We start from the raw sequence: 20,822 nt of genomic DNA on the forward strand, positions 1-20,822 counted from the left end.
GTTATTCAGTGAAATGAATTATTTAGCAGGGGGTTTGAACACTTGCAGGGCATTGCAAGTCAAATTATCATTAGGAGCTGAGCTGCTCTAAAGGTCTGATCCTTGAATCGCCCCTGATTTATAGGTTATTATGCAGTGGTTTTACTGGTCTGAGATCAAAATGTGGCCCTTGACCTAAAAGGAGTTTCACACGACACTCCTGCCTTTTATTGTACCTGACGTGTGTTCAGCCTGTGAGTCTGTACCCCGGGTTAGACACCCATAGTCTTCAGCCTGTCAGACTGAATCCCGGGCTGATGGAACCCTCCTCTGCCGTAGCCTGAGCGTCTCTGGCCCGCTGCATCACATGACGACCCTCCGCTGGCCTGCTGGAGCTAACATGCTATCCTCCTCTGCTGTCAACAACCACGAAGAAGTGACGGGAATAAACCTCAACTAACCTCCTCCAAGTGTAAACCCTCCACCTGTACCCAGGTAAGTCTAACTAATCTCACTCCTTTTTTTGTCTTGAGTTGTTTATTTTAATCTCTCCTGGAGGTGTTTGTTAGCAGAGAAAGCTAAGTTGAACTTGTTAAAAAAGGGAGTGCGGAGGTGTTGGAGGCTAGCGATGCGATATTGGCCTTGTTTGGATTGACGATGAAGCTAATCTCATCTCTAATTTACATCCAGTTTAAACATGTTTTAACACATATTTGTAGACTATAAGTTGAACTATATGTACGTTTAAAAAAAACACGTTAGCTAATGTTTACACGCTGAATTTATAGCTGCTATTTATTTATCTAATTAAGTCTCTTTAAGTCTGGTTAACTACAACTATAACTTAGCTAAATGTTAGCAGTGAGTCTGATTTAAAAAAAAAAAACACCGTGTTAAAAAAAAGAAACCACCACGGGGGCAATTTGTGTAAACAGTGTCAATGCAAAAGTTGTTTAATGTTCCCCTTCAAGTGTTCAAGTTACATAACAAGATTGCGAAATATCCCTAATGGTGCAAAAGGTAAAGTGTAAACTAACTAACTAACTCACCACCGAGGATAATTGTGAATTAGATCATTTATCTTTACCAAAGCATAAAACTTGCCTTTGTTTAATATACCTGGTTGTGGTATGTGTGTGTTTTAAATAAGATTGTAACTAAAAAGCTCATCACAGTGGTGGAAGTATATTCCCTTAAGTAAAAGTACCATTACAGGACCATTATAAAAATCCCACCAAAGTAAAACTACCTAAATATTAGCAGCAAAATGTTGTTTTAAGTATTGCAGTAAAAGTAGTGACTGATGTATTATTATATATGATTAGATTATTAAGTATCAGTGCGTAAGCAGCATACTCCATTATAAGTAAAAGTCCTACTCGAGTAAAAGTAAATAACTCTAATTAATAGCAACATTTTGTTAAAATATCAAAATAAAAGTACCACTTTCATCCCTCTGACTGATATATTATTATAAATGATATTATTAGAAGCTATGAAATCACTACCAGCAGGTGTATATTAATTTGATTATCACACAGAGTTCATCCTCTGGATCAGTGGCGTTTAGAATACACTTAGCTAGTTTAGTCCATTGGTTCCCAACCTAGGGGTCAGGTCCCTCCAAAAGGTCACCTGGTAAATCTGAGGGGTCGTGAGATGATTAATGTGAGAGGAAAGAAGAAAAAACAAAGTTCTGATACACAAACCTGTTTTCAATTATTGGACTTTTTCTCTAATCTTTGATTTTTGGTTAAATATTGGATCATTTGAACATTTATTGAAATGAAACCATGTGAGAAGTTTAGAGGGTAAAATGGTTTGGTGGAGCTGTTAATAACTCAAACATCTGAAACGTGACCCCGACTACACACTGCTTTTTGTAAGACGGTTGGAAACGACTGGTTTCATCTTTCACAATGTGTTGTCTTTTAAAAAGCGAAATCTTCATCTGAAAAATAACTAAAGCTGTACAATATTTCCGTCTGAAATGTAGTGGAGAGGAAGTATGAAGAGAGTCAAAGCTCCAACAACACTTGTAGTACAGGAGAAATGGTCCATGATAAGTGGAAACACCGGTGAACCCACACAGGAGTTTTTCCCCTGATTAGTCCTTTGTGTGTGGGTGTTCGCGCGCTGTGCAGACTCGACATCTGTTGCACCTGCTGCTGACTTCTTGATAATTTTTATTAGTTTTGTGACCTCTCGTAATTCCCAGTACGTCCCCACCCCAACTTCAACCTGAGGAAGAGAAGTGAAAACATCTGGGAGTGTGTACATGACAGATGGCCTTGAAATACTGGATTGTACTTCTTCTTCTTCTTCTTCTTCCATCTGCATCGTCATGGGAACCTTGATTCGTTTTGGTGCCAGTGGCTCCTTGAAAGCACTGACTTTTGCTTTCACACCAAGTTGTTGCTGAGTATGGTTGTTTGCTTTTTGTTTCACCGGAGAGAGTTACATCCGTTGGTAATCTGTGAATTTATGAAAAGGACGTTTCCCACCCAGTTATGCTGACAATATTTTTACACTGGTATTTAGACTTATCACTGGTACACAGAGAGAGAGACACACTACAACTTTCTCACAATCAGTCCATCTAAGTTATTGCTGACAGTGATGATAATTAGGGACGTCCCTGGAGCCCAAATTGACGTGAATAAATTATTATTTTTGCACAACCAACAGAAAATATGTACACACTACGAAGTGAGTTAGTCATTCATTAGTCAATCAGTTAATCATTATCTGCATTTAAAAGTTGATGTGAAGCTTATATGCGGCTTCGTCAGTCTGAGTTTGTCGAATCAAGTGGATATCTGCCACATTTACAGTCTTTTTAGCATCATATTCCCTCTTTGTGTTTCCCTGTTGAGCTGCAGTGCAAGTATAATAACAAAAAGAGGGACTTTAGCACTAAAAAGACTGAAAAATATCGACTTGATTTGACTAATGTTGAGTTCCCACTACATGATATTATCTCTGATTCGCCCACAAAACCCCCAGATCAACGGCAAATGGTCGTTAGCTCGGCGCGATGTATCACTTTGTGTGAACAGTTCAGAGATGCAATCCAAGAGCTCGCTGATGCCTTGCAGACGCCCGAAAGCAGGTCAAGCAGGCTAAATATCTGGAGTCTGTTGGGAAGTCTGAAAAGTGTTGTGACTCGCAGTGAGGACGGCGACGAATGACAGCCAATGAGAGCGCAAGACACAGGATGGGGCCTTAAGCCCGATTTCCACCGGGTCTGTCAGCGGCACGTTAGGGCTGCGCCGCGGTCACCGGAGCTGATAGGTACCACCATAATCAATGAGAGTATTTCCACCAGGAGCGTCTCAGCAACGTCCCAGCGTCCCTGTACTAAGTAGATTTTCCAGGTATCTGTACTTTACTTGACTATTTCATTTCGTTTACTTTTCCTCCCTACATTTTAACACAAATATGTGTACTTTCTACTCCTTACATTGTCAAAACAGGCTCGTTACTTGTTTCAACCTCAGTGACTTTATAAAAAAGAAGACATGACGTGCAAATAAGTGTCCAATCTTTTTTTTTCCTTTTGGTGCGTGCGCCGCTCCGTACCTCCCTGACTGACTGCTCATATCAAAATCCTCTGACAAAGAAAGTCCAACAATGTGAGCAGACAGTGCAGGAATAAGACAGCAGCAGTAAGACTCCTGACATAATGAACACATGCTGTGCACTGTAACCGCAATCTGTGACAGGGAGTGAGTCAGTGAGGAGAGATTAATGCAATTTTAAAATTCATAAAATAACAGGTTATGCTCGGCTCTTACATCGTGATTAACGCGTTATATTTATATATATTCTGTCTGAAATTTGGCCTGCAGCAAAACTAGACTGTGTCCAATGACAATCCTGTGCAGGTTGTTAACAAAAGAGGAAAATGAAGGAGATAAACACCAAAATGACCTATGAGGAGTAGTCATTACGTATTTTGGTTCGTTTAGAAAAATGCATGTGTGAAACTGAACCGTACCAAAGTCAGTACTCTACATTGGAAGAATGTATTGCCTGCTGCGGACCAAACAATCGAACTATAGGTGTGAAAACGCCCCTTAGTGACATAACGTAGTTTAGACACCAGGCAGTCTTGTCGGATCCCTGCTGAAAGATCTCGTCATATGTGACCTCTTGTTGTCAGTCATTAATGTAGTGTGCAAACCACAACGACTTCAAGATTCACGATTATGAGACAGAAAGTTGGGAAGTGTGAACAGTGCTACAGCAATATGACGGCTTTGAAAGTCACGTAGTGCGTCCGTGGCATAATTTGGACGACTGAAGCTTCATATTAGCTTCATATAAACGTTTAAATACATTTTTTGCACAGAAGGAGGCTTGTGGATTTTGTCCCTCATCATCACTTATATTAAGAGAGGCTCTTCTAATGGTCAGTATGAACAGGAGGAACCATTACGGCAAGAAGAACTTATATCGGTGTTCATTCAAGCACCTGATGACCTGATAAGAGAGAGACTAGAAAACTAGTGAACTGGTCCTTTAATATCAGCAAGCTACTGTCATGGCATTACAAATGTATTTAAGTATATAGAGAATTAAAAGGACTTTTAAATTAAAAGGTTTTTTAACCCTCCTGTTGTCTTGATCAGGGAGGACAACAGGCGTTAACTCAAAAATGAGGTATAGTTTCATTTAAATGAGGCCTATTGACCATAATTTCTTAAAAAAATAAAATAAAATAAAAATTGTTAAACCTGTGGTTATAGGTTGGAATGAAGTTGATTAAAAAGGCCTAACGCAGAATTGGGTGGTGATTACCGTATGATTTGGTTTTGCATGGTTGGGGTTAAATTGGACATTAAGGTCAAATATTGTGAGTTTTTTGCCACACATTTATATTACAAACTATACAAAGCTTACTATATATTTCTCATGTGTTTTAACCCTCCTGTTGTCTTGTTCTAAGAGTTAACTCAAAAATGAGGTATAAATTCTTTAAATGAGGCCTATTGACAATCATTTCCAGAAAATAAGTGTAAAACCTGTGGTTATAAGTTACTGAAAAGGTGTGACACAGAATTGGGTTGTAATTATATTACCTACTATACACAGCTTATTTTAATATTGTATAATTTAATAATCTAGGGATCAGAAAACTAAACTGTGACATTGAATGCAATCAAAGTTTTTCAGGTTTTATTCAGTGTTTTTATCGATTTTTCTTGGTGCTTCCATTCCCTGCTGTCCATGAAAACATGCGCATGAACAAAGGTGACTGACTGATAAGACGCAGGGGGGACATTGGACTTGAACAGACAGATCAGGGTGGGGATGACATAAGGTCACAGGCACAGTAGAAAGGGTTTCTTTTACAACCACGGACGGTTAATTCACCCAATAAAACCTTCCAGCTAGGACTACCAGTTACCTAATGTCTGTCAAAGAAAGACGTACAAACCGCTCGTGCTATGTCGAAATGATCAGAAATCCACACTCATGATCATTTATGCTGACTGGACATTTAACATATTGATTTGTGGTTTCTCAATATGTGAATATTAGACTCGTTTGACTCTTCATAACCCCATTTTATAGCCATTTCTCTTTCTGTTCAATTATTGATGCATTTAATTTAGTTCTATTGAGTATTTTCTGTCTTATTTTACATTTTTAGGAGACTGTCTTTGAATATAGATCAGGGTCTCCGAGCAGTGGACCCCCAAGACTGATTTATATTTACATGGGAAGAGCTTGAGAGAAGATTGGGGTGCATCTACAGGTGTCTTTTATATATTTTGTGAGGCAGTTTGCATCAAAAAGAATCCCTAAATTCTCAAACAGGAAAAAGCTGGAGCACCACGGCCCTTTGGGGATTTCAGAGCCATGCAAACGACCAATAGTAACCTCTTGTGTTCCCTCTTTCACCCTCACTCCTCCCTCCCTCCCTGTCTTTCTCTCTGTCTCTCTCTCTCTCTCTTTCTGTTTTCCCTCTTGTCTCCCATAGGGCATTGCAGAGAAAGGGACTCGTCTCCTTTTCCTACTTCACTCTCTTCAAGACATCAAGTCATTAAACTTCCGCTCAATAAGTCACAGAGGTTTTGGCATCATCCTCGAGGCTCATCAGTTTAAGCAAGTCCTCCATCAGCGCCGGGATATCGACAGACTGAGGTTGTGGACTCATGGGCAAGATGAATAGGCGATAAATAAGACATCAAACTTCAGAGGTAAGGTCAGTCCAGTACTGTGTCTGTCACAGAGTCACTTTGGCTGATTAATTTCAGCTGAATATCAATCTGTATTAAAATGTTGTGCTTTTCCTCTTTTTTAATTTCAGTATCAACCAAAAAAAGTCTTGTAATGGTACGCAGAAATGTGTCATTTTCTGTGAAAATCAGCAGTTACTTTCATGGAAAAAAAATAAACACCCTTTGTGATTTTTTTTTTTTTACAGCACACATGTGATGGTGCTGCTAGATGCTGACACGGTTACTCTAAAAAACACAGCGTTAGTCATTCTTTGCCTCATTGTGGTCGAGCATTATGCAATATTAAGTGAACACAGGCATAGCCGCTGTAATAATGAATAAAGCTTTAAAAAAACCCACCTTTTGTATTTTATGCTCAAATAAAGTGTTGCCTTCATTACACGCTCCTATGTGGAGGCTTTAATGCGGGACTGCATCAGTACTACTTTACTACAGTATTTGGAGGCTTTTATGCTTGGAAAATCGTCGCCATCACCTCCATCACCTCCATCATAAGTGCATCATGTGCTCTGATGAACAAAACCTAATCAGTGTTATGTAATTTGAGACCGTCGCGTGTAATCGCAGTTGCGCTTTCATCTGCTTTTAACTATTCAGTGTTGAGTTTGACACATTAACACAAACAGTTGTAAACTGCATAGCAATAGTCGTCACAGTAAATACTAATTTTGTGATTATCGTGTGGAGTGTCTTGAGTTATCTTGGTAACTTATTGGACTAACAGGATTGACAGTACGTTTTTAGAAATGGCTACCAAGCTGGCGCCTACCATCAGCTTTACAGAGCAGTTTCCATATTTATATATGTTATTTATAATTGGAGTGATAGCAATAGCAGTAGTAGTGATAGTGGTAATTGTATCTCAGATTTTAGCGACTACAACAGTGATTTTAGGAATAGTTACTTTCTTGTTTTTAGCTCCATCTCCACCTTTTTCGCCCACTCATACACTTAATATCTCATTAAATTATACCTGCATTGGGAGCTACAGTGTGTGGTCTTTTTTCTGCCTTTACAGATTTAGTTTTTTGCTCAAGGACCTGTTTTTTTAATTCCAGATGTGCGCGTCTACCACATAACTTTAACCAAGCTGTCGCCCAGTTTTCCATGTCTTGTTTTTTTTTTCCCATCTCCGCCTTTGTCGCCCATTCATACAAACACTTACAGCAGCTCAGCTTCACTAGCACAGGCAATATTAATAGCAGTGGAAAAGTTCAAGGTTTTTATTGTCATCCCGACACATGTACGTGTAAAAGGAACGAGGTTAAGATAGCTCAAGTTCCAGCGAGATATAAACAGTCGTAAAAGTATATTTAGATTGTGGATTTATGTATTTAGTGTGGTAAATTAGAGTAGGCGAAGTAGTTGATGTCTTACAGCCCTGAACACATCTATAGGTCATCATCTTTAACATCATTTTTTTATCTAGATGTTAAAAATTAAAGGCTATGTTTTTCAAGAATTGTAATGTCCATATTCCTAACTACATACCTGAACATAAGCAGCACCTTTACCTTTCAGGTTTTTTTAATGACGTGTCCTCTTTTACTTGTTTGTATAAAGCTGTGTCACTATTGGTACGACTGTCTTGCAGGTTTGTCGATATGTCATTTTTAAGAAGACTAAAGTGAAAGCCAGCAGCTGTCACACAAGTAGTAATTAAGTCTTGCAGAAGTGGTTGCTGTTGTCTTTTATTAATGTTATAATAAACATAGGCTGGTGATGAAGCATTAAACAGAACAGCTAGTTTTAGGGCACATTTAGATTTTTAACACCCTACCAAGTGTGATCATACTCTGACTGAGCCTTATTGTGCCGGACAAACAGCGTTGATAATGTTTTCATCTTTCCTCGGTGCTCTGAGAGTTCAGAGCAAAGGGAGAATAAAAACAAACAAGACAGTAAAAATAAAATACATTTAGGAATGGTGTAAGAAACTGCTCAGTGGTTGGGATGTGTTCTTTTATCAATGCAGACATTTTCTTAGGGTCTATGTCGGTAAAATTAAGGTTGGGTGTGATGTGATTTAGCGGAGATGATAGAAGTTTGTCAATCATTATGCATTTCTTTCATACTGTCTATCCTCAAGTATCTCTTTTATATCTCTGGTTGTATTTGACCATTTTGGGCAGTGTTACAAATTAATGAGCAGCGCCTCTTCAAGGATATTTTATAGTGTCGATTTTTTTTTTAACTAACCCTAACCCTTTTTTTGTAATTCAGAGGAAATTACAGAATAGTTTTTATTTTTAAACTTTGTTGTGGGCTGGTTAAGAATAGCCAAAAATATCACGCAAGTTTCTTTGCTGAATCAGTTTCCTGAAATTGCACCGACATGCGGCGCATGACAAACTTTCATTTCTGCTTTTGAAGCTACTCGGTTTGTACAACAACCATTAATATTGTCAGCATCTCGGTTGAATTTAAGACTTTTTATGTTTTCGATCTTTCTAAGAAATGCATTGTGCTGTGTGAGATCATAATAATTGTCCTGATTTTGATGTCATCTAATTACATCCCTGTTTCGAACAACAGTCACACAATCTACTCACAGTGTGGGCAGGTTTACATTCTTCCCCCTGTGTATCACACTTTGTCACACTGCTTGAGTATGCATGTCTGTTGAGTGAGTTTTGTTATTGGGCTTTAGTTAAATACAGACTCTTATGACTGTGTAATGCTGCCAGACAGTAGTCAGACTCTCACTTTAAGTATTTCACAGGAGGTTGCCAGCAGTGTCAGTGTCTGCCTCTAAATTGCAAAATCTTTATCACCTTGTTGGCCGCATGCAGTATAAACAGGCACAGTGCTGCGATTCTGCGAACATATAAAAATAGAGCCAAAGAAAACAGGCTGTGCTGTTTGTGAAACTTGTATCTCTTGATCAAGACTATGACTAAAATTAAAGATCAAAGGGGGAGAGAGCCGTCTATTTTTGGGTTTAAGGTTGATCTAAGATTGGCTGTCAGGCAGGTTAACGTAGTTTACGGACCCACATTCAGACCTCTGTGTCAGCTCACATCTACAGCACCTTGAAGTCCTGCCCCTGAGCTAAACATGAACTCCCCCTTGTACTATCCAAGGTAGCTCTGTCGTCATCGTGATTGTATCTGATTGCTGTTTTTTTATTGCACAGGTACACGTTGATTTCGTAATGACAAGCTGCTGTGCAGAAGATGTCCACGCTGTCTGTGACTGATATCCCAGATGTTGGTCATGGTAAGAGGAACTGCTTATCCACTTTATTTGACTAGATCAGAGTTGTAGCTCCAACGCTGTGGAACAAACTGCCCGCTCAGTATTACATCAGCTGAGTCAGTGCCTCATTTTAAAAAAAAAAGAAGAAGATTTTAAAGACACACCTGTGCAGACTGGCAATTCGGTCATATTGTTTTTTTCTGTGTAAATGGTGTATATTGTGTCATGTGAAGCACCTTGTAACCTCAGTTTGGAAAGGTGCTGTAGAAATAAAGTTTATTATTATCATCATCAAACTGGGCAGGTTCAAGTTCTCATTTTGTTGTACTGTGCCAGTTTGTATCATTTTCTTATTATATGCACTGTGAGTTAGTATCCAGTCTGGTCTTTTTTATTCTATTATTCATTATTTTGTGCAGCTAAAAAAGTACATTTTGATTTTTTAATGTAATTGAAACAAGCGTGGGCATCTGCTGAACCCATTTCCTGAAAAGCGTTCATATATGACACACTACAAACTTTCATTTTTACAGCCTCAAACCAAAGAGTAGTTTCAGCAGAAATTCTTAACCATAAGCTTATAAGAAGTAGTATTTATTGCATTATATCTGTCAGCTGATGAACAACAAAGTTAATTCTCGACACTTGTCACAATTAAAACAAAGACAGGTGAAAACAAAATCTTGCAGGATGATACAGGTTTGTATTGAATGTGATTTTCAGTATGAATGTGTTTGTGTCGCCCCCTGACAGATGAGAGTAAGGTGTTTGACGGGGCCGCAGAGCTGCAGCTGGACTGCATGGTTGAGGAGAACGGTGGAAGAACCACAATGAAGCACGAAAGCCTGCTGTCGCTGACTGACCTCTCCCAGCCGGACGACTTCCCTGTGCCCCCTCATAATGGCCCTTCAATGAACGAGATGAGCAGCCCTCTGCCGGTGGAGCTAAATGATATCAAACTCGATCCAGCTGCAGGCGACACATCTGCCAGCATAGGTGAGTAAAAAAGGTTGTTGTAGTACACACGACAAGCTTTCAAAATCAAACTGTTAATGTGACCTCACAGGATTTGGTTTTACAATCCTGTGTTGTTGTTGTTGTTGTCCTGTTTGTGCAGACTGTTAACCTTGAAAAGATCTTCAAGAGGATCAGTTGAGTCCAGGTTTCCTCTGTCAATGATTCAGTACTGATTAGGGATGTCCCGATCCAGCTTTTTGCACTTCCGATCCGATACCGATATTGTAGCTTTTAGCATAGGCCGATGTCGATACCGGCCGATCCAAGCATGTATTAAAGATTAAAGATATTTACTTATTTTGTTGTTATACTCATGTTGAAAAGGGTTTTACTCTTAAGAACAACTAGCCAACTTAATTAGATTAGTTTGAATAATCCACAATGGTTGGTAATGAGAAGCTGACCTGTTTATTCTTAACAGGGTTAAATAAACACAAAATAGACAAAATAATAAATAGTCAATTAACCACACAAACTGAATTGGCATCAATGCTCTGCTCTTGAACAACAAGAGTGTAAACCAAGGCTTAAAAAGCCATCAGTACAAACAATATTGTAAACTGTATTAAAAAAGAAAAACACACAAAAAAGCTGAGTAGAAAATAAATAGTGGGATGCTGGACAGGTCGCTAGGTGTGCTGAAAAACGCGGACCGGATTTGGGGGGGAAAGCTGAAAAAAACTGGAATGGATTACCTACAGCGGTGCGCTGGAAAACACGGACCGGAGTTTTGAAAACAAACTGGATCGGGAGTCCGGATCGGGATTTTCCCGTGCAGGCCGATCCGATATTGATATGCATTTTTTGCTAATATCGGCGGCCGATCCGATCCAAATATCGGATCGGGACATCCCTAGTACTGATTACAACCTGTATAGAATGTCTCTGAAAATAAAAATAAAATTATTTTGTAGAGGGAGTGTCCAGTTACTTATCTCTGAAAAAAATCAATGTGCAGTGTCTATAATAATGCTACGTTGCTCACTACCATTAGCCACTGTCATTGAGGGCATCACCAATCTGAAAATGAACAAATGAGAGCAGGCACGACTGATACCTAAGTTGATGTCCGTTAATCATGATTTTTGGTTAAGATGCAGTGAAATGGTTAATGGTCTGTACTTATATGGCGCTTTTTTTTCGATCACTTAAACGCTTTTTTACTACATGTCACATTCACCCATTCACACACTCATACACTGATGGCAGGGTCTACCACGCAGGGTGCCAACCTGCTCATCAGAAGGGAGACTAACATTCACACATACATTCATACACCGTTGGCGCAGCCGTCAGGAGTAATTAGGGGTTTAGTATCTTGCCCAAGGACATGCAGACTGGAAGAGCCGGAAATCGAACTGCCAGTCTTCCAATTGGTGGACGACCGCTCTACCTCCTGAGCCACAGCCACCCATGAATGGGGCTAAAAGCAGGGCGTGTGTGTGTGTGTGGCTTGTCTCTTCATGTATGTTTGTGTGTGTGTCTGTAATTTGACTGGTATGACAGCTTTTGTAGACCAGACTAACCAGTGTCTTTCCTGTAAATCTCTTACTTAATCTCAGACATGTTTTCCCTCAGACAGACGGACTTTAGTTCGAATTTAGTTTGAACATTTCCTTTAAACCTCTATCTTAGTTGCAGAATGAGGTTTATAGTTAAAAAATAGTTTTACATGTATATTAATGGTGGTCAATGTAAAACCATGACCTGCACATCCCAAGCACATTTATAACAAAGCGTGACTATATATTGGGTTGAATTGGATCAGATAAAACAGTTAAACAGTTAAAATATATATATTATAAAACAATAACTATGTATTTGTTATTTTGGAAAAAGCCTCATTTTCTGGTTTAGAAGATATGTTTTGTTTTGAATGTGCTGACAATCTGGAGTCAGGATAAATGTATGCCAGGATAATTAACTTGCATATGTGGCATTACATACTTGCATATTTGCATACAGAGCTATCTGTGACTTACCTTTTTGTTTAGATTGTCTAGACATGATCTTCTCGTCTTCATTCAAATGGAGACAGATAATCCATTATTGCCTAGTCGCTGACATACCTTGAATAACTCTCTGTAAACAAACTGCTGCCTAAGAGAATTTCTTTTACTGAAATTTTGTCTTAAACAATATGAAGTATGTGTTTTTTGAAGCTATGATTTAAATCTAAGTTCTTAACATGCTTCATCACCTCTCTTTCGCACTTTCTGTCTGTGTAGATGGTCAGCCGGTAAAGAGAAAGAAGGGTCCTGCTCCGAAGATGCTGGGTAATGAAGTGTGCAGTGTATGTGGTGACAAGGCTTCTGGTTTCCACTACAACGTGCTAAGCTGTGAGGGCTGCAAGGGCTTCTTTCGACGCAGTGTCATTAAGAGCGCCCAGTACTCCTGCAAGAACAACGGCCGCTGTGAAATGGACATGTACATGCGCCGCAAGTGCCAGCAGTGCCGCCTGCGCAAGTGTCGGGAGGCGGGCATGCTGGAGCAGTGTGAGTTTCTGTATGAAACAAATGAATCGGAGGTAGAGAATATTTAGACGCAGCTGCATTTATAGCATGTATGTGGGTTTGCAGAGTAAAAATCATGATAGTGAAATTAAGGACTTTCTCTCAACTTGGGGATGGAGCTTTAGTCGAGATTTGCGTCCTCTTTGATCCTGCAGGTGTACTCTCTGAGGAGCAAATCAGACTGAAGAAGATGAAGAAGCAGCACGACGACGAATCGGCCCGGACGTCCACCGTGGTCACCCCCACCCTTCCACAGGAAGCGGCCCCACTGGATCCTCAACAGCAGGAGATGATCGAGAAGCTGGTGGCTATGCAGAAGCAATGCAACAAGAGGTCCTTCCTTGACCGACCAAAAGTGACGGTAAGTGAATATCTCCTTTGGTTTTATTTCTTATTTACCTAAGAACTAAAATGTCAATATGAAACTTCACCAAGCCCTCACCTGCTAATTTAGTTTACAGTAACAAAAGGGACTACGGTAATCTCTCAAAGTAATGAAATGGATTGCAAACTTTGAAAAGTTTATAAATGATATGAATTCAACTGATAAATAAGTTGAAATTTCAAAATAGTTTAACTTTGTGTGTCCTTTGCTGATTTTTATTTAGGGCATCTTTGATATTCAGGTTCATTTGTTCAACCCAGAAGATTCTGTCTACTGTTTTGGTGTTTGGATACAAAACCAATTAAGTAATGTATGTGTGTGTGTGTGTGTGTTTTTGTTTGTGTGTCCAACAGCCGTGGCCACAGAGTCAGGACTTACAGAACAGAGAAGTGCGTCAGCAGCGTTTCGCCCACTTCACTGAGCTGGCAATCATGTCAGTGCAGGAGATCGTGGATTTTGCTAAGCAGCTTCCTGGATTCCTCGAGCTCACAAGAGAGGATCAGATTGCTCTGTTGAAGACGTCTACCATTGAGGTTTGTCATGACTTATCAAGAGATGTTGTTTCTTCACTGACTGTCTGGATGCAAGGCATTATACCTGTAAATAATTGATTTTTTAAAGAATCTGGGAAATTTAAACAAACAACCATAATTTCAAAATATTGTATGCATAAACCAGTTTTAGCATGCAAAAATATGCTAAATAAATGAGTAATGCGCATTTTAAAATGGATAGCACCTTTAGGAACTCCCCTCAGCAATGCTGCAATGAAAACAACTTTGAATATATCTGCATACAGTTTGTCTCAGCTTGGCTTTATACTATTATGATTGTAATATATTCTTATATTAATATTCCACTCACAAAGATGTGTTTGTCTCCTTCAGATTATGCTGCTCGAGACCTCTCGGAGATACAACCCTGCCATCGATAGCATTACATTTCTGAAGGATTTCAGCTATAATAAGGAGGATTTTGCGAAAGCAGGTGGATTTGCTTATTTCTGTCTGTCAAACGTTTATGCATGATATGAAAATGATCACTTAAAATGACTGCCTAAGTTCCATCTGTCTCATAGTCTGTTCAAAAAGATGTTGCTAGGCTATACATATCTTTTCTTTGTGGAGTTTTTCACTTCATGCAAATAGACACCACTATTTACTATTAAAAGCAGGCCTGAAGTATTGGCAACTGTAGAAAACTGATAAATGTTTTCTAATCTAAAGTGTATGTTTGATATGAACTGCTTCTATATTGATGCTGTTGAGAACCTCATTTCCTCTTTGAACTTTTGTTTCCTTTGTCCCTGTCTCCACTTTCTCCTCCTCAGGGCTTCAGTTTGAGTTTATTAACCCCATCTTTGAGTTTTCAAAAGGCATGAATGACCTGCAGCTGGACGAGGCAGAATACGCCTTGCTAATTGCTATCAACATATTCTCTGCAGGTCAGAATTCATAAACTAAAGATAGAAACCCTGAAATAAACAAACTCAGAACTAATAAATTGCTTTTGACGAAAATATGAGCTGATATTAACAGATGCCTAAATGCTTTGTGTGGTTTAGATCGGCCTAATGTGCAGGATCATGATCTCGTGGAGAGGCTGCAACAACCGTATGTGGACGCTCTGCGCTCTTACATCATGATAAAGAGACCAAATGTAAGTGCCCAGCGGTTCACGTAACCTCTTCTCTTGTGACCGGCAGTATGTCAACATAACCTGCGTGTCGTCATCACAACAAGCACATTGGGTCAGGGCTGAGGTTCCACTTCTTTGTAAAGGATAGGTGGGGGCGCTTGAACATTTGCAAGTGCAGTTGTGTTTTTACTGGATGAAACTAGTAAATCTTAATCCTGTATTTTCTTCCTATAACAGAAAGCTGGGATACAGTAAAACACTATATTATAACTCCCAGATATGTTAAGTTATCACAAGTCCTCGTCTTCTTTCTTAGTATTTTAAGATATGTTGTTTCCTCAGGATCACTTGATGTTCCCCCGTATGCTGATGAAGCTGGTGAGCCTTCGCACACTAAGTAGCGTCCACTCGGAGCAGGTTTTTGCCCTTCGCCTACAGGACAAGAAGCTCCCCCCGCTGCTCTCCGAAATCTGGGACGTCAACGAGTGACTGCAAACCTGATGTCACACTCCGTGGCTTCTGAAGCCTGAGACAGACATGGTATCCAGCAGGAACACTGACTTCTCTCTGCCCATCTGGTCATGGATTGGTTCTATGGTTGAGTTGTTTTTTTTTGTGAGAGGAGAGCCTTTATTGCTCTCAAACAAGACTGCTAAAATGGTTTTGTGTTCATAAGGAGAAACATGAACACCTAGTTTTTCTTTGAGCCTTTTGTTGTTCTTCCTTTTGTGTTGATGCTGACATGATCGTGACAATATTAAATACCAGCATCAGGCTCTTTAGCCAGTTATCTCTGATTTAATACCTGTTTTGAAAGTCAATCTCTAGTGCAGTTGTAAACTCATCCTCTAACAATTATAATCAGAAAGCTCTGAGCAGGTTTTTAGCTGTGGCCATCTCAAACATGAGGATTACAGTTGCACATTTGGTCGAAAATAGTGGTTTTTATTTTGCAGTCGTGCAATAGGTGGATTGGAAGCAGAGTCGGGATCGAGTAGACCCACATCTGCTGTACACTTTATTCATGTTGAGATAAACGGTAGGCCATCAGATTGGTATTGTGCATTGTGATGTGGCAACTAAAAGTTTTTGTTAATTTTTTGGAGTTAGTGCAGAAATCAAAAGATTGGTGTAGTTGCTCAGGTAAAGTAATGTGAAGTAGACCTCTGGGAATTAGTGGCATCTTTAATTTCTATTAGATTACTCGCGTTTTTTTTCCAAGTGCATAAGGGACCCTTTTGGTCATTAATAGATGCCCATAAACTTTTATGTAAATTGTATATTTATTTTCACAAGAAAAATGTATAGAGCGCACACATGAAAAGTATCCACGACATTGTACAATCACATACTAACGCACAAGAAGGTAATAGTCTGCAAAAGCTGATGATAGAGTGAGCGGCACAGGGCGCGCATTTACAGGAAATGGTGATGTGACTTAAACTTTTTTTTTTTTACGCAGCACATTGCTTCTTTGGAAGGGATGGTCATGAAATTCCATGTAAAGATGAAATATTTTTTAAAAAGAAGAAGAAATTGAGCTACCATCTACGCCCTCTTTTCAAATGAATAACAACCTAAGTTGACAAAGTTGAAATTTTTAAATTAGATCAGAAATGATTGCTCCAGCTAACGTCCTCATATTCACGATTGTGTGAAATCTACTTATTTCATTACATAGCAGTACAGCTATTATCATATAGGGGATTTTGATTTGTGATTTTTATCACTAGCATTTAGAGGTGTGACACATGTATGAACTTTGTACATATAGTCGGGGCAGGATATACATTTCACAATCTTTTATTTTTTATAATATACTTTATGAATGATACTGATGAAAAAAAATGTATTCCTGAATATCCATTGGAAAACTAACTTGATCTATAGGTCTACCATTGTCTGAGTATTTTGCTTGGTCAAATACTCTACACCAACAGCTTTAACTGGTCAGATTTTGGGAAGCCAATTTGCCAAAATTGATACTAACAGGGAGCAGAGAACAACAGGAATGAGTAGAAACATTTAAAAAAATCGTAGTGAACTTTATTACTACAGAAATCCAGATGTTTATATTCATGCTGTACTTAACGTGCTTTCTCCTGTGCAGCATGGACTTGAAATGCTGCATAAAGGACGATAAAGGAATGTCAATGTAAAATCATCATTGTGCAGTTTATTCCATCTTCATACTCTTTTTGTTTTAGTGGGTTGCAGTTACCTCAGGAGGGCTGAAAACTGAACAATACATCACTCCCCGTTGTTGCAGTCTGATTTTTGAAGTAGCGGTCCCTTTATTAACCGTATGCGTAGCTATTTACAGCTAACACCATCGAACAACGACCATAACCATTGATGTAAACTGTTGTTTGCCCTGTTTGAAAACAACCTGCTCCAACCATTTCAGCTTTCTTTTTCACCGCCGGCACATGGTCTTATTTCACAGCACCACTCGATATCAAACATTATACATCAGTGTGATACTTTTATATAATTTTAAACTACAGTTCCTAATGGTTTTTAATTTAATAATAATAAAAACAGAACTTAACAGCTGAAATGATAGATTGATTCTTCACATGAGCACTGACATACTGTACAAGTACCCACGTCTCACAGTAACACAGGCACAGCTGGTGTCCTTCTCAATTATATTAACAGGCGGGCCTGGTTTTGATTTGATATAAGATAATTCTGTCCAAAAGCGCTCAGTGATTGGATGTAATGTGTTTCAGGAATATGAATGTTAGACTTGGGAGTCTCTTTTTTTTCTTACTTTTCCACTAACCTGATGTGTTACTTTTTGTTTTTGTTTTTCTGTTTAACTTAATCAGCTGTTATGATCTTCCAAATGGTCAAAACATATTTTTGCATAACAGACGTTTTGACGCGTCATAGTAGGAAAAGCACAGGTGTTACTAATGTCATTAATGATGGCTCTGCTCTGTTCAGGTGCCACAGTGAGTCAGCATTTATAACAGCAGGACTCCTAAAACAGAAGCAGCTAAATGGAGTACAACCATCATTATTAATTGTTTATGTACAGCTGTGTTTTTCCTACTGTGACATGTCTAAATATCTGTCTGTGAGAAACATCTGTTGTTTTATACCTCTGTCCATCGCACAGGGCAGGAGGAGTGTGTGTGTGTGTGTGTGTGTCTCTGAAACCCAGACTTAACATAAGATCAAGGGAATACAGCAGTGCTTACTAACACAACTCTATTGATGGTAAAAGCATTCATTGGTGAGTTGACCGCTGAGGTTGTGTTTGCCAATTTAATCAATGATGATATGTAAATTTTATTTTCATGTTTTTGTGGTGTTTGATTAAACGGTCAATTTCTTTTTCTAAATCAAGCAGTGGACCATAATTCACATCTTCTGGTTGGCTCTGATTTGAATGTATTTACTTCATCCAAATGTGCAAAATGCATTGAGCTCCACCTATTGATGGTAGGTTTTCCCTCCACACTCTGTACTTTGTCAGTCATCACAGCAACAATTACCAAAGTGTTTTTTCCACCTCTAAAAAAAAAAAAAAACCTGACAAAGTCCTCAAACAGATATTTTATTCTGGACTATTTTTGAGTAATACATAAGCTGCAGTTGCGCTCTTTTTTTAGCTGTATTATTTTTAAATTTGCTTGATTATAACATCAAACTTAATACGTGTAACACTCAAAAGTATAACAGATCTTCCTGATGCACTTACAGTTGCCACAAGCAGGAACAAGTACAGACAGACAGAAGTCAACAGAGGAAAAAACATTTTCTGACCACATATTGAAGCCTTTTACCTTCCCTTTCAAAATCGATTCACTTTTTTTAATGATGCTCTAAAAATGGAAACATAATTTTGATATTGATTTCTCTTACGCCGCTCCAACCTCGTGGTAATGTCTTTAATGGTGTTATTTTTTTCATGACCAATGTACCAACGTAATAATAATAAGCATATTAGTACAAGAGTGCAGAAGACTGGTGATTTTATGTTGGATGCATCTGAAACAAATCACTCTTTTTTTCGGTCCCCTTGCAATGAAATTAAAAGGTTGCTTTTGCTTTTCTGCTTGCTGAGGTGTCACTAACCATAGCTGTACATTCAAACGTAACTTATTGTAATATTTGGATGAGTTTATCCAACATGCCCCAACCCAATCACAGGTCAATCTACAGAAGGAATTTGATGGAACTTGTTTGTTTTTTTTGTTGTTTTTTTTAAATTTTTTACATGTACTCAAATCACACAAACAGGTACACAGTAAAAAAAGCACCAGTTTGCTTAATGTACATGTTTGTTATAATGTTGTAGGTATCAAGGTTAATTGTGCTGTACATAAATTGTCATCTATGATCTCATTTGATTCCTCTGTCGTCAAAAGGTTGACACTGTAAATCATTATTGATACATAGAAATGCAAAAACCTATTTTAATACTTGTAACTGCTGAAGACCTTCTGTTTTGTATGTACAGTAAATTAAAAGCTGTCATGCTAATATGTTTTTGGTAGCACAATTACTTGTTTGCCTGATCACACATTAAGAAGTATTGATGCTCAGGGACTCCCAATAAGACTGATTTTAAATATACAGACAAGACTTCGGTGAATGTCAACATATAGTCAGATTTATTTGGTGTTACACAGTAATCACCCTGTAAATAAGACCTTGTTGAATGTCTACATAAGAAATTGTCATCATTCAGGCTGAATATACTGAAGTTACAAGCTCAGAAATAAACAGCGGAAATCTACCAGAGTATTGGGCAAAGTGTGATGTCATTAAATGTGACACCTTTCTGTTTTTTCTTTATTTGCTATAGGCTAGGGAGTGAATACATTTCTATTACTACTAACACATATCAGTGATTCCCATTATTTAATCACAGAGGAGTTTCTGGATAACTTCAGAAAAAAAAACATAGTATGATCTGTGATAAAAACCAGTGAGGATATTTAGTTTATTAAGATTTTTACATTTATTAAGTGCAAATGAAGACTTAAAAAAACATGGATGTTCTCATAAGATGATGTCTAATTAGTTTGGTATATCTGTTGTATATCTTAACTAAGATATAAAGGTTTTATATGCAGGTGAATTAGTCCCCTGTATATAATGTAAGTTTAGAATTAAAGAGCACCCAGATCAGGAAAACCTTGACACACAGAGGTAATAAATGCAGAGTCATTGTTCTATTTTAAATGGCGGAGCCTAAAATTACAGTTATATAACAGAGGAGTGTGTGTCCTACTTTATCTCACTGCTGTCGTTAATATAATACTCAATTAATTTCGACTTGTGCACACTGAACCTAAAAGGCATCCTCCTGTAGGTTAAATCTAACAAAAATGCTTCAGATTTCTGTGTGGTTATGCAAAATCCAAATAATTCAGAGATAAATTACACAATGCAGTGTACTATTACAATATGTTTCTGTTAAACTTAAAAAAAATTTGGGCCAACAATTTGTATATGAATATACAGAATGTATCTTAATATATAGTGAGTCCATGTATGGTACATGTGTGGTTGTATGCTTGTTTAGTAGGAAACATACAGTATGGTTTACTAAACTACCATAAAACACATATTTACTAAATATGATGTTCATGATCATGACTTTAAACATAATAAAAATATCCATATTTACTTTTAATTTGTACATTTTACAACATTTTTGGCGCAATATATTTAGCACAAAATCAAACTTGATTCTCACCATATTTTTTGAGTGAAAGATTTGGGCATTCAAATTTGTTACATATAATACTTATATGATACTTTGTATCATATAATGGCCATTTAAAAGCATTTTTATAAATTATGTAACTTGGAGCAACA

At 38.2% G+C, this 20,822-nt stretch overlaps 1 protein-coding gene across 2 annotated transcripts; it reads left to right on the forward strand.

Moving 5' to 3' along the window:
- Positions 1-344: 344 nt before the first annotated feature.
- On the forward strand, positions 345-19,480 carry nr1h3 (nuclear receptor subfamily 1, group H, member 3). 2 transcript variants are annotated; one of them, XM_062426283.1, is made up of 11 exons: positions 345-474; positions 5,969-6,193; positions 9,367-9,449; positions 10,182-10,424; positions 12,674-12,940; positions 13,114-13,319; positions 13,697-13,876; positions 14,231-14,330; positions 14,674-14,787; positions 14,908-15,002; positions 15,324-19,480. In XM_062426283.1, exons 3-11 carry the CDS (start codon positions 9,407-9,409, stop codon positions 15,468-15,470), a joined length of 1,395 nt encoding a protein of 464 aa, XP_062282267.1. In that variant the 5' UTR covers positions 345-474; positions 5,969-6,193; positions 9,367-9,406; the 3' UTR covers positions 15,471-19,480. The 2 variants fall into 2 exon arrangements, with proteins under 2 accessions (XP_062282267.1, XP_062281526.1); XM_062425542.1 differs by having other exon boundaries at positions 5,969-6,188.
- Positions 19,481-20,822: the final 1,342 nt, after the last annotated feature.

Source organism: Scomber scombrus, chromosome 1, assembly GCF_963691925.1.
Source record: "Scomber scombrus chromosome 1, fScoSco1.1, whole genome shotgun sequence".
Taxonomy (NCBI): Eukaryota; Metazoa; Chordata; class Actinopteri; order Scombriformes; family Scombridae; genus Scomber; species Scomber scombrus.

What these genes read in the sequence shown, in the direction of transcription:
- nr1h3 (XM_062426283.1), top strand. Translation starts at nt 9,407, where the DNA reads ATGTCCACGCTGTCTGTGACTGATATCCCAGATGTTGGTCATG. An exon ending in TTGACCGACCAAAAGTGACG is followed by an intron (nt 13,320 to 13,696) that starts GTAAGTGAATAT and finishes TGTGTCCAACAG; the next exon opens with CCGTGGCCACAGAGTCAGGA. An exon ending in TGAAGACGTCTACCATTGAG is followed by an intron (nt 13,877 to 14,230) that starts GTTTGTCATGAC and finishes TGTCTCCTTCAG; the next exon opens with ATTATGCTGCTCGAGACCTC.